The 13,469-nt window shown below is 47.1% G+C and overlaps 1 protein-coding gene and 1 long non-coding RNA gene across 7 annotated transcripts; one reads left to right on the forward strand and one right to left on the reverse strand.

Moving 5' to 3' along the window:
* Window positions 1-4,866: 4,866 nt before the first annotated feature.
* ARMC7 (armadillo repeat containing 7) lies at window positions 4,867-11,784 on the reverse strand. Of its 6 annotated transcripts, none has more exons than XR_013229418.1 (6): window positions 11,661-11,784; window positions 10,316-10,504; window positions 8,554-8,648; window positions 8,322-8,465; window positions 6,626-7,052; window positions 4,867-5,322 (listed from the first exon to the last, which is right to left on the reverse strand). XR_013229418.1 is itself a non-coding variant. In XM_077327859.1 (4 exons), exons 1-4 carry the CDS (start codon window positions 11,528-11,530, stop codon window positions 6,715-6,717), a joined length of 711 nt encoding a protein of 236 aa, XP_077183974.1. In that variant the 5' UTR covers window positions 11,531-11,640; the 3' UTR covers window positions 4,867-6,714. The 6 variants fall into 6 exon arrangements, 1 of the variants encoding a protein (XP_077183974.1); XR_013229417.1 differs by lacking the exon at window positions 11,661-11,784 and adding an exon at window positions 11,397-11,534; XR_013229419.1 differs by lacking the exon at window positions 11,661-11,784 and adding an exon at window positions 10,912-11,386.
* A 38-nt stretch (window positions 11,785-11,822) lies between these two features.
* LOC143832841 (uncharacterized) lies at window positions 11,823-13,469 on the forward strand. The gene is made up of 2 exons (XR_013229421.1): window positions 11,823-11,997; window positions 12,698-13,469. It is a non-coding gene; the product is annotated as an uncharacterized LOC143832841 (long non-coding RNA).

Genomic DNA, 13,469 nt, shown 5'->3' on the forward strand with positions numbered 1-13,469 from the left:
TTACAGTGATATCCGGGTTATGTGGGCTAAGTAGCCAATGTTTCTTTACCACAATGTACACCTGATCTTAGGTCCACATAGAGAACAGATACACTACATGTATTGTGTACTCTTTCTCATCCTCTGTGTTCAGCCTTGTAATTTTCTAATCCTAATTTACCTATATGGGCCCTTCTCCACCTTCACTGTTAATACAACTGAATTTCACAAAAGTCCAATTCTAGTAAATGTTATTGATGTGGAACATCTACTGGCATGCTCCCTCAAATGGAAATGGGGACAGACGTGATGTCCGTTAGCACGCCAGTAGATGGCCCACAGTGGCAACAGTGGCGCCAGAGCAGTGAGGCCTATCACTGAGGGGCACTCTTTGCTTTGATGCTGCCACTGCTGTTAGTCTTCCAAGGCTGCTCCCACCATCCAAACAGCAGGAGCAGCCTAGGAAGACTTGTGGGGCTGGTGGCGGCAAGAGCGTCTCAGGGCCTTGGCTCACTGGGCTGGTGCTGCCTTCCTTCTCTGTGCTCCAGAGACCAGGAAAAGCCTTGGGAGACAGGCAGGGGCCATGGCAGCAAACACACCTCAATATGGGCCCTGGCCACTGAGGCTGCGCAAGCTGCCACACCCAGGAGCCATGTACACAGGTAGGGAAAGGGAGTGGAGTTGGAGGGGAGGAGGGAAGGGGCAGGGGACAAAGATTCTCGCCCCTTATGTAGGTGTTCCACATAAGGAATGAGAATCATTGTTTTTTTAGTATATCCTTTATCCATTTTTTTTAACATTGAGAAACCCCTGAAACATTCTTCAGGCTTTGAGAAACCACAGAAGTGGTGTGATCATGCAGAATATGGTTGGGAGGCATGTGTGCACACCCATCCCCTCCAGGCCCATCACTAACCTTTTTTTTGTGGTGGGGCAAGTTGACACATGGGCATCTCACCCATTCTGGAAGGCGCCCTAGTGCCTTCCAGAAACCCCAGTATTTCATGAATACCTGGATGTGAAAGCCTGTTCTAGTGAAACAATCAATTGGATGTTATTTTGACAATAGTTGCATGATTGGGATTTCTTTTTTCAAGGCCTAAAATTGAAGGAGGTATGAATTATCCACCTCACCATGCAAACAGTCCGTAGTGCACAGATTTAGAAGAAACCAGTACTGAGGACTGGCTTCAATGTACGCATGGAGTCGATAAATGAGTCATGAGTGTGCAGTTGCTTCTGATTTCTTCTACTGTGGTGCCAAACTCATGAAGGCTTGCTGGTAATTGTACTTCAGGGACAACCAATTTGGCCGCTCTCGATATAGACTATATCATCTATTCTCAACCTTTCTTAGTCCATGGCCCTTTTAGGAATATTTTATCAGTTCAATTACAGCCCCCCCCCAATCCTTTGGACCCCTTTCAAATGCCCCCCCCCCCCCGCCGCCTCCGTTGAGAATGGCCAGACTGGAGTCTAGCAAAAAGCTTGCCTCCTACACGTAGATGCAAGTATCTCGTAGACGGAGGCACAAGTTTTGCTGCTGCTGCTGCTGCTCCCGGCAATCCGATGAAGGTGCCCACCACTTCCTCCCGGGCGGGGGGATTTTGCGGAACGTCACGATCTCGGGCCCCGCCCACCCCTTCATCGCCCCTAAAGACGGTCTTGGCGGCCCACGTGCTTGCGCTGCCTGACCGGTGCCGCCGGAGGCTTCCTCACTTCCTACGGAGGCGGCGTGAAGGGCCTGTGTGCCTGCGGCAGGAGCCGGGAGTGAGAGCGTCGCTGGCCGTCTCTCCTCGCGCAAGAGCGGGACACGCAGCGTTCCGTGGCTGGGAAAGGCCGGAGAGATCGCCCAGATAAGTGCCTTAAAGCAAGCTGTCAAGACGTGCGTGAGAAGCAGCTGCCTCGAAGCTTAACATTTATTCGGGGGCAGACTTATCCCTCTAGAATTAACATTTCTGGGGAGAGCTGTCCCGATGATTTCCCTGCATATTGAAGCCTTCGAAATAGTAAGGTCAGTATTTTGCCAACCAAGATTAATACAGGAGAGCCTGCTTTGCATTTCCATGCTAATTTTATAATCTGAATTGCGATTTCAGGGATCTTTACAATTATTCTAAATGCTTAAAATTACAGCCACAATGCAGGGTTTTTTTTTAAGTGAGCAAAATCACGGGGGGGGGGGAATTATTTTTCTGTAACCGAGGTTGCTCAGATTCCATTAATGGAAACAGGAAATATCCACGTAGCTCTCTCCTGTTGGATGATCAGCCTGACACCCCATTCCTTGGCCAGATGCCTGGAAGTTGTAGCAGAATGGTTTCATGGTCACATGAAAAGCAACCCTTCGAAGATGCACGTACTTTGGAGAGGTGGGAAAAGGTCTGACCAGGAAGTGCACCTCTCAAACCTGAACAGTGCACAACTCAAAACCACACAATCAGCCAGGAATTCCGGTGTGAATCCCAGACACTTCCTTAACTCTGGAAGCTCAGGTCAGGAAACTAGCTCAGCAGGTCTTTTTCCACCTCCACCAAGCCAGGCTACTGGCACCCTACCTGGTCTCAGAACATCTCACCAGTGATCGATACGAGTGAGTCACCTCTAGGCTAGATTACTGTAACTTGCTCTATGTAGTCTTAAAATCCCTGCTTTGAAAATTAGTAGGCCCAAAATGCATCTGCCCACGCTCACTCAAATACTGTGGAGAGACCACATTACCCCCAATCGTTTAGCAGCTGCACTGGCTACCAATTAAGTACCGGAGCAGGTTTAAGGTGCTGGTACTCACCTTCATGGCCATACGTGATCCGTGCCCTGCATACTTGCCAGGGCATTTCAACCGTGGCCCCACCTGGTAGAACGATCTTCCCGATGAGATGAAAGCCTTGGGGATGGGACCCCATTTGGGGTTGCCTGGCCCCTTCACTGGGGTCTCCAGGATGCCCACCGCCACAGTGGTAGGCGGCAGCAGGTGGAAGCATGTAGTTGCGGCGTGCAGCAGCAGCCGGTGGAGGTGGCAGAACCATGGCAACAGTTGCCTCCATGCCACCTTGATTGTTGTGCGCGCGTGCACACGTTTCCAGCACCCCACTGGCTCCTTCTGCAGCTGCCCAGAGGGTTGCACTGGCGCCTGCCAAGGAATGCACTGAAACTTTTCGCTCAGCTCTTTCAGAGCTGGCAAGAAAGCAACCCCCTCCCCACATGGGTCCAAAGTTCCCCTATCCTGCCCAACTCCGTCCGGCAAGCTCCACATGCTCTGCAGCAGGGCCCCCATGGAACCCACCCCTAGTGGTTAAAAGAAGAAAGGAGAGAAACGGTGAGCCAAGGGAGCAAGACGTGCACCCAAGTCCAGCCCAGAGTGGGACAGCGAGCAATGTGGATGCGGTGGCGGCGGCAGCAGCCCCCTCTCCTGAGTAGGGCCTTTCAGTCACCTCCTGATGGGGGTCGCCCATGGCCGCAGTTGGGAGGGCCGGTGGCAGTGCCTCCACAGCACTAGCTGGCAGCTCCTCCGACTGGATCCCCGCTGGGCTTCGGAGCTGAAGTTGGGATCATGGCGAAGAAAAGGCTGAGAACCACTGCATTAAGCAGTTCCACAGAGCTCTCCCACCAGGCTTTTGTCTGACGGCCAAGAACTGGATGCCCTCCTGCAGCCTGGACCCATCCCTGTCAGACAACTATACCACTCCATTGTCCCATGCTCATGGACTTTTCAATGCTCCCAAGTTATATTTGATGTTGACTGTTATGACTATTATGTTATATGTTCTTACTGTTAAAATAGTTTGATGTAAGTTCTTTTTTACTGGTACATCACCTTGAGAGGTCACAGTGAGGGGCAGTATATAAACTGAATGAAACAAAATAGGAACATGTCTGAATTACTGCTTATGATTCACTCTGGTAATTGCAGGTTGGTTAGGGCAAAAAATAACTTGCTGAATCTGGACTGTGATCAACAACAAAACACCCCTGCTGGCCTCTTCCTCCCAGTGCAGCTGGCTGGTGCCTAATGAGGCCTTACGGATTAGGAGGTTGGTAAGATTCTTCTGATTGATTGTTTTTCAAACAGATCAATCGCCAAGCCAGGCTACTAGTGCCCTACCTGTCCTCGGATCACTTGAACACAGTGATCCATGCAATGGTCACTTCCAGACTAGACTTCTGTAACTCACTCTACGCGGGCCTGCCCTTCGATCTGGAAGTTACAGCTGGTACCAAATGCTGTTGCCAGGGTCCTCACTAGGACACCATGGAGGGCCCATATTCAGCCACTGCTTTGACATCTGCACTGGTTACCAGTCTGTTTCTGGAGAGGGGTGGTATATAAATTGAAATATAAATATATATAAAGCTGAAACTTAAACATTCAGTGCAGAAAGAAGTCCTAGTTTCATGGGTGTGATTTTAGGGTACGGTAGACAGTATATACGAGTACCCACTTTCTCAGCTTGGATCCCATTCCTGGTGCTCTTTCAATTGCCAAATAAGACCCATTTGAAATGTAGAACATTTCTGGATTAGTGCTACAATAAAAGTCTCTTTTCAGGACCAGTTTTATTTGTACAACATCCCAGAGGTTGGCCCTTTCCATATTGGTGTAGTGGTTAGGAGCCCCAACCTCTAATCTGGCAAGTCAGCTGGGTGACCTTGGGCTCGCCACAGCACTGATAAAGCTGTTCTGACTGAGCAGTAATATCAGGGCTTTCTCAGCCTCACCCACCTCACAGGGTGTCTGTTGTGGCTTAAAGGTGCCACTGGACACAAACTTTATTCTGCTGCATCAGGCCAACATAGTTACCCATCTGAATCTTCAACTATACTTAGTTATTAGAAATGTTAAGCAATAGAGCCAAATGACCAAGAAATTTTCAAAGACAATAGGACTTCACATTTCTATGCAGATCACAAGTGAACTGCATGTCTTTATATAATCATGCTTCATCATAAAAGTGGGACCACTTACCACTTTTTGGGGAGAGAGAATTTGAAGACCTTTTTGAAGCCCATTTTTTCCAGAAAAAAAGATAACAGGAGGAAGACTGTGTGAACTCTGTGTGAAGCATTAGCAGAACAGGTCTTTCCCACCTTCTGTTTATCCTCAGGAATTTCCTGGGATTTATGTGAACAAAAAAACACCAAGTCTGTAGAGCTGGGTAAAACTGCCACCATGTTCCTCTTGGAGCAGCAATGTTGGCACAAGACTGCAGTAGGAATTATTCTGCTCAGCTGCAAGACGTTCTCGCCTTTTTGTCCTGATGGGTTCCACAACCTTCAGCATCAGCTTTGCAGAGGTCTTGAGGGGGAAGGCAATTTCCTGCATACATTTCATAGGCTCCACACCTGTGTACAAGTGAAGAATTGCTTTCACTAAAAAGATTCTGCAGGAAGCCACCAGGACCTGTACATAGAGTTGAGATTCTGTGATTTGCAAGAGCGGTAATGTATCTGCTGGTGCAAGTTTACAAATTGTCTCAGGTGAGCTCTACCACAACTGTAGCCTGATTCTGCTGATTAAATATCATGCTCAGTAGGGCAGTCCATGGTAAAAAGGCAATTATTAGAACTTAAAATACTTATTTTCCTTTACTTCTATTCTCTCCTCCCCTAATAGTACAACTGGATTGAAAAAGCATCTGGGACCCAGATTTGTGGAATGATTCCTTCTGAGCAGAGATAAGACAGTTCCGTGGGCTGATCTGCTGTTTCATAAGAAGGTTGTGGTCAGCGGTCTGAAGATCAGCAAGGTGTGGCTTTTGCATTGAAGGGCTTTGCCATTGCTTGGGTGGCAGAATGACTGACCATGCAATGCTCTGGTTCTTCTTGGGGGTGGTTCCTGATCCAAGTTGGGAATGCATCTTGCTCTCTTGTTATCATTATATACCAGGAGTCTCAAAGCAGCTTACAATCGCCTTCCCTTCCTCTCCCCACAACAGACAAGCTAAGAGGGCCTGAGAGCTCTTAGAGAACTGCTCTGTAAGAACAGCTGCATGTGGCCGCTCCTAACCACTACACCACACTGGAGGGCGATACTGGAGAGCAAATACTGCAGGTGATGCCTAAAGAATCAGGGTGTGCATTTCCAACAGGCAGTGCAAGGGACTTGGAATGGTTGCTGATGACTAAGCTCCACTGGAAGCTTAGCTTACCCAGTCAAATGATGTCACAATAGAATAGCATTTCATTCTTCCTTATTAAAAATTATTAAATCGGATCATCATCATTTGTGAGTAAACCACCAAACTGTCAAACAGCTATTAAGGCCGTTCTGAGAGCCAGTGCGGGGTAGTGGTTAAAGAACGGCAGCCTGTAATCTGGAGAACTGGGTTTGATTCCTCACACTTTCACAGCCAGCCAGCTGGGTGATCTTGGGCCAGTCACAATTCTCAGAGTTATTATCTTAGAGCTTTCTTAGCCCTACCTACCTCATGGGATGTCTGTTGTGGGGGAGAAAGGGACAGCAGTTTGTAAACCACTTTGGAACTTCTTCAGATAGTGAAAAGCAGGGCATAAAAAAACAGCTCTTCTGTTTGACAGCTTTTTCTACTTCCAAAGGACAATTGAATTAAGTGCAAAACATAGCTGGAAAGCATGTGAATTTTGCAGAAGCCCCTGAAATGGCAGAGGATTAGACTGAGATACTTACATCCATGCCTAGCAGTTCTTTGCAAGGCCAGAATTTCTGGACTGATTTCTTCCGGTACAGCGGCAGTGAAGAAGAGCTTCATTGGTACATTAATTCTTTGGCAGGGGGATCCCCAAAGCAGTGTGCTTGGTCAGGTTCTGGGCTTCCTCCACTTGCAGAGGACTGCAATAGTCCTTAAGGAAGATAGTTGCCAGGTTGGCTAGCCTCCGGTTGGCTGAGAGAGAGAAGCGCAGCATGCACTCCACCACAGGGAGGGCAGTAATCTGCTGGCGAGACTGGGGGGTGGTCAGGTACATCAGAGCAGTCACGGCAGACATCACAGTCTCCTCATTTGAGCACGACAGGCAGTTAATTACAGCTGCTACCCCATCAGCCTCCAAGAGGTAGTCCTTATTGATTTTGTCCAAGCATAGGTTACAAAGGCCACCTAAAGTGTAGAAGATTAGAAGCCTGTTAACATACTTGATCTGCCTCCTGTTAACTAGTTTTTCTCTCAGGTTTCAACGCAAGCTGGTCCTTCAGTTCTTTCTTTATGTCGTTTCAGTGTGCTTGTTATATGTGCATTTTAAATATGGAAGTGGCTGTTAAACTCCTCTCCTTATTTTCTTTTTGGTCACACTTTTATCCAGCCCTTCCTACAAGGAATTAAGCTGATTAATCCAAAATTTGAAGGAACTGAGATGAGCTATGCTGAGGATCTCACCATTGTCCGACACAAACTGGTATGCTGTGTTAAGTCTCTCACACATTTTGCTGCTTCCTATTTGCAGAATCCTTGCTGCAATTCTAAGCATGCTAATAAGGAAAGAATTCTCACTGACCCCAAAGTAAGCATCCATAAGAATGTTACGTGTTAACCTTGACCATAATAAATATCTTGTGAACCAGAAAATTCAAATCCTGCAATCAGTATGAATTGTACTAATTCCACAGATTTACACGAATCTATATACCACTTACAAATTACAGAGATTGATGGAAATTGGGCAGTAGGGTAAAAGGAACATCAAACAAGGAGTCATAGGCTGGGAACTCAGTATGTGTCAGTCTTGCAAAGTTGACTGGGTCTCCAAATGTTGCAATTTCAGTAGCATACATTCAACAATTTCTACTGAAAATGCAATTTCATTTTCTTTTCTCTTTGAAAACATGTATACCAGCATCAAGGCACATAGCAAAGAAAAGAAAAAAAAAGAACAAGCTATCCTACATGTGTCAGTTTGGTTGGTATGAAAGACTCATTGTCTTGCCTCTGAACTGATGTAGATGTCTACTTCTAAGTATGGAGGCTGGTATCCTGTTTTCTCCTAAACCCCAGTAGCTTCTGAGGAAAGCTTTGTAGTGTACGGAACTCGAACAATTCTGCAGGGTCTGCAAAAGGGAGCTCCTCCATCAGGTATTTGGTTGAGGTTGACCTGAACCAATCACCTTCCATTGGCTCCCGAGCCTTCCTCCCATGAAAACCACTGCCAATTTGTCCAACCCACGGGGCCATCAGTATTCTACAGTTCTATTATATTGTTCTATTTGTTATCACTGAATTGTTATTGTTTATAACTACTGGGTTAGCTGTATTTTAGCTATTTTGATGTAAACTACCCTGAGCCTCAGAGGAGGGTGGTATATAGAAATCAAATAAAAGAAATCAAATAAAAGAAATATATAAATATAATAATAAATAAAATCAAAGGTTTACCAAGTGCAAATTCCACAAGGGTGTCATTATCTTCTGTCAGCATATCCAGAAACAAGTCCAAAACCTTGAGCTGCCGGAGATATTCATAGTTCTTTGGATCATAAGCAAAATTAGCTAAATTAGCCAGCACTTGCTCCTTGGCTTCTGCAATATAATAAAAACTGTCCTTGAGATGAAGAAGCAACTGAACCGGGCAAGGCATCTATAGATACAGAGAAAAAAATATGCTCACCAGAACTTTCTGTAACTTGGAATTCAGTAACTAGAGCTTGCAGGTATTCTAGTCGACCCAGTGCTAGCAGATCTTGCTGTTTTCGGGACATGATGCTGGTAGGGAAAAGCAGTGCTACATAAGGTACATACCACTATAGAATTGCTGGAAAGTTCTAAAAGCTGTAAGATTTCTGCTTCACTTTTTTCCCCTGGTGTTCAGTCTCTTTAACAAAATTATATACAACCATATTATTACACAGCTAAGAACATATTAACACATGGCTTCAGTCTGTACTGTGAATGGATAAAAGCAGAGTCCATGGACTATCCCTTAAATCAGTGGTCCCCAACCTTTCTGAGGCTGGGGACCGGCAGGGCATCCGGCCACGCCCGCGTGGGCCACGGCCTCACATCGGGCCACGCCCGCGGGCTGTGCCCGCACGGGCCGCGCATGCGCAGCCCGGCCCTGATTCCCTCTCCCCGTCCTCCTGCAGTAAGAAGCTTCCCGGGCCGCAAGCTTGTGGCCTGGGAAGTTTTTTACTGCGGGGGCGGGGGCGGGGAGAGGGAGCCGCGGCCCAGCCCCATGGCCTTCGCGGCCCGGCACCGGGTCGCGGCCCGCAGGTTGGGGACCACTGCCTTAAATGGCTAGCATTGTCTTATTAAACTGGCTAGGCAATACAGCAATAGCCAGCAGTTCTCAGCTTTATTCGTGGGATATGGAATACCAACTAATTAGTATATTGTGTTTTTGTTCATTTGCCTCTGCAAATCTGGAAGAGAAATGCTTCAAACATTTGTCCAAACAAATTATCTCTTTAACAGGGAACAAACAGAATCTTTACCAATGAAATCTCTGCATTTACCATTTTACCCTTAACTTCTTGCTTCCTGACTAGCTGCTTATTAATATCCATCACTGATTTAAAACTTAATTTTGCAGTGCAGGTTTTCAACAAGTCATTATTTCATTTTTATTTTCCCCAGTACCCTGCTTGAACCTTAACTGAATAGGGGTTTAGATATTAGGTAAGAAAATCCCATCTATGCTGTATCTGATTGTGTTCTTATACTTATGCCCTATGCAAGAGTTCTGTTTTCCCTAGAAGAGGACTTTTGTGACTAACAGTATCATATTAAACACAGTTTTGGAGGGGAGCTGTAGTGATCTACAGTAGGTTAGATTTGAGTCTAGCACCTTAGAGGCCAACAAGACTCTCACAGTGTTAAAACACAGTTTATGGGCTTAGAACGGTATAACTTTGTTTAGGGGGACTATACTGAAGAAGAAGATTAATTCTTATATGCTGCTTTTCTCTACCAGGAGTCTCAAAGCGGCTTATAGTCACCTTCCCTTTCCTCTCCCCACAACAGGTGAGGCTAAGAGAGCCTTGATATTACTGCTTGGTCAGAACAGCTTTATCAGTGCTGTAGCAAGCCCAACATCACCCAGCCAGGTGCATGTGGAGAAGAAGCAGGGAATCAAACCTGACTCACCAGATTATAAACTGGCACTCCTAATCACTACACCAAGTTGGCTATTGCTCTGGCAAAATATTCCTTTTCCTGGGGACAGAGCTTCAAAAGCATCATTTACTACAAATGATGAGCCAAGAGACTACAGCTCCCTTCCCCCTTCAAGTCCACAGTGGAAAATATATTTTATAATGGACAGGATTCCAGTGTCTGGTAGCGCTCCTAAGTTTTTCAGATCCTTTAAAATGCTACCCAAACTACTAGTGACTATCAGCAAACAGTCCTGATCTAACCATAATCAATCTCACCAGTGCTTTGGAGTTTCAATATATCCAATCTTTTTGTTGTTTTTCTCTATCCATCAGCAGCTGGGCATTTTGGAATCGTTTGTCTAGTGCGCAGTACCCAAACAGAGTGACCACTAGACTGGAAAACCTTTTGTAATTTTATTCAACAGCAGAAGAACAAAATGACACAGGGGGTTGTCCCAGAAAAGCCTGTATGTAGAACAAAGGATTGCATGAGACTTTATAATATTCCATTGAAGGTAGGGAAAGATGATGCTTTTCAGGTCAAACCAACAATTTGGGGTCTCCACCCCCTTGCATGTCTCACAGGACCATCCCATTGCCATTATGCCAAGACACTGGAAAAAAAGGTTACAAAATGCAATTTCCTATTCTTTCTCAATTTTCTCTCACTCTTTCTCAAATGCAAGTTCATGGAAGTTCAGCATCACACATTCTGGTAACATAAACAATGGCATGATATAAACAATTGTCTCTGGCTTTGAGAATAGAACATATCAGCCTTGGAATAAGTTTTCTGGGCCTTCTTTTACGAAACAGTCTGGTACACTAAGCTTCTCTTTACAGAACAATAATTAAAATATATATTATTTTACCCCCTTATTCATCAGCAGGATCAAGAGGCGAAGCCTGTGGCTAGCTGGCTTCCCGGCGAGAGCCAGTAGCTTCATATCGGTTAGTCGCAGTGTCACTGGATCCAATCAGTTTAAACCAGGAGTAGTCAAACTGCGGCCCTCCAGATGTCCATGGACTACATGATGGCAGGGGCTCATGGGAATTGTAGTCCATGGATATCTGAAGGGCCGCAGTTTGACTACCCCTGGTTTAAACCGTCGCGTGTCCAATCACCCGCAGCCGCATCTGTCGTCCTATGCCTGCATATGCTGTGGGGTTTTTTCCAGTGTAGTCTCGGTCCTCGCTTGTATCGTGTGCTGCCACCGATAAAGAGCGGAAGGCCTCCAGTGCCCGCGTGTTCCTTGACCCACGGATGCAACAAGTCCCTCTTCTGGCGCAGGGGGCTTGCGCGAAGGTGGTGGCCGTTCAGGGCCCACAAGCCTCCTGGCCTTCGCCCCTCCCTTACCTGCTATTCTGGGGTTGCGGCCCAGCTGCCCCCACCGACACAGGCCCGGCCGCTCTGCCGGGCGCTTGGACGACCCCTCCCCCGGAAGTTGCCCTAAGAGGACCCGGCGGAGCCGCGGCAAAGCCGAGCACCATAGAGACAGGGGGAAGGACTCGCAGTCCTCACAGACACTTCCGGTCTCAACTTGGACCGGCGCCTCACTTCCAACGCGACGTAGGCGAAGCTTTCAACCAGAAAAGTGACAATCGTTAAGGGACCACAAACCGCTTCTCTCGAAAGAACGAGCGCGCCCGCGGTTCCCTGTCTCTCCTTCCGCCCCTCCGCCTCCACAGAGGGCCGCCGCCCCGCATCCGGGTTCCATTGTTACCGGAAATGCAGGCTGTGCGTTGCTCTCTTTTTTTCGAGCAGAAGTCCCTCCCCCGGGGGCGGGGAATCGCGCATGGGCGTTGTCCCGTGCCGGAAGCCATGGCGAACGCGTGGAAGAGGCAGCGGCTGACTAAGCCGTTTGAGAGCCTTTTTCGCGCTTTGGCCACCGCCTTCGTGTTCCGGTGCCATGGCCGCGGGGCGGGGCGGGGCCACGCTTGATTCCGTTTCTGTGGTGGTATGATTTAAGGAGAGCATGATGTTCTGAGGCTCATAAGTCTTTTAAGGGGTGCCTTCCGGGCTCCCTGATTGCGACATGAATATTCGCAAGCAGCCCTCATTACCCTTGCAAGAGCCCTCCGGCCCCAAAGCTCTCACTAATCGCCTCCCCTGGAGGTATTTGGTCCCCCCAAGCAAAGTACACTGACTCCCTTATGGACCAGCGCCGAGGCTCTCTGGGTCCGCTTGGAGGGTCTGGCCTGGGGATGCTGATCACTTTCCTGCTTCTCATAGCTGGGAGTCACCCAAATTGGCGCACACGTGTCCTGCCCCAAACAGTTCCTCGGATGGTTAGGCTGGTGAAGCAACTCTGGAAAGATTCTCATCCAATATAGCTCTTCAGGGGAGCCTCTGTGAAGCGTCACCTGTTAAACCCAATACCCCAAGTACCAGTGGAATTGACACTGGGCGGCGCTGTATGGCTGCACGTTATACAGAGGAAATGCTAATTGATATACTTGATGTATGTGGACAAAGAGGGAGTAGGGGCCAAAAGTTCAGCATCACACATTGCTAGTCTTGTTTTCAACTGATGGGAATGTATATTGTTGTGCTGTATATTGTGCTGTATACTGATGAGACTTGGGGAAGCTCAGGAATGCATGCCTTATGAAACAGGAAAGCTTGCTGAACTCTCTGTGTTCCTGTGTTTACTGTAGGCATCGATTTTCCCCTGAGATAGAGGAGCTTCGTGCCCACCTGCCACCCCCTTGAGCCTTCACAGAATCAGCCTCTCTGTCAGATGGCTATCTAGCCTCTGTTTACAGATTTCCAGATGGAGAACCCACCACCTCCCGAGGAAGCCTGTTCCACTGAGAAACCGCTCTAACTGTCTGGAACGGCTTCTGGATGTTTAGATGCAATTTCTTTTGAATTAATTTCATCCCATTGGTTCTGGTCCATCCTTCTGGCACAAGAGAGAACAACTCTGCTCCATCCTCTATATGGCACCCTTTTAAATACTTGAAACTGCTGCTGAAATAAGATGCTGAACTAGATGCACCCCTGATGCTGCAGGACCGTGATATGCATGAAACCTGTCCATTGAGTGGAAGGTAGTAAGCGTGCAGTTCACCAGAAAGATTGTACTCATCTGAAATGAATGAGAATTGTATAAGTCAACCTTTGTACTCTTCTGCTTCTTCTACTCCTGTTAGTGGTTTTGCATAAGACACCTTCCCAGGCTTTTTATCTCAAACAAAGACAGTTGAATGATGAGGAAAAGGGAAATGGACGTGAATGAATAACAAGGAGGGAAGGACTTCTATATATGTAGTGTGTGTTTAGAGATGAAAAGTTTCCAGAGATGTTGAAGCCATTGGAGGGGGAGGGACTTTTTCCTGTTTCCACCGCCCCAGAGAACAGACATTTTGAATATGAATATTCAAATATTTTGAATATGAATGAATAAATAAATAAATTGGAATCTGA

This window comes from Paroedura picta, chromosome 3, assembly GCF_049243985.1.
Source record: "Paroedura picta isolate Pp20150507F chromosome 3, Ppicta_v3.0, whole genome shotgun sequence".
Taxonomy (NCBI): domain Eukaryota; kingdom Metazoa; phylum Chordata; class Lepidosauria; order Squamata; family Gekkonidae; genus Paroedura; species Paroedura picta.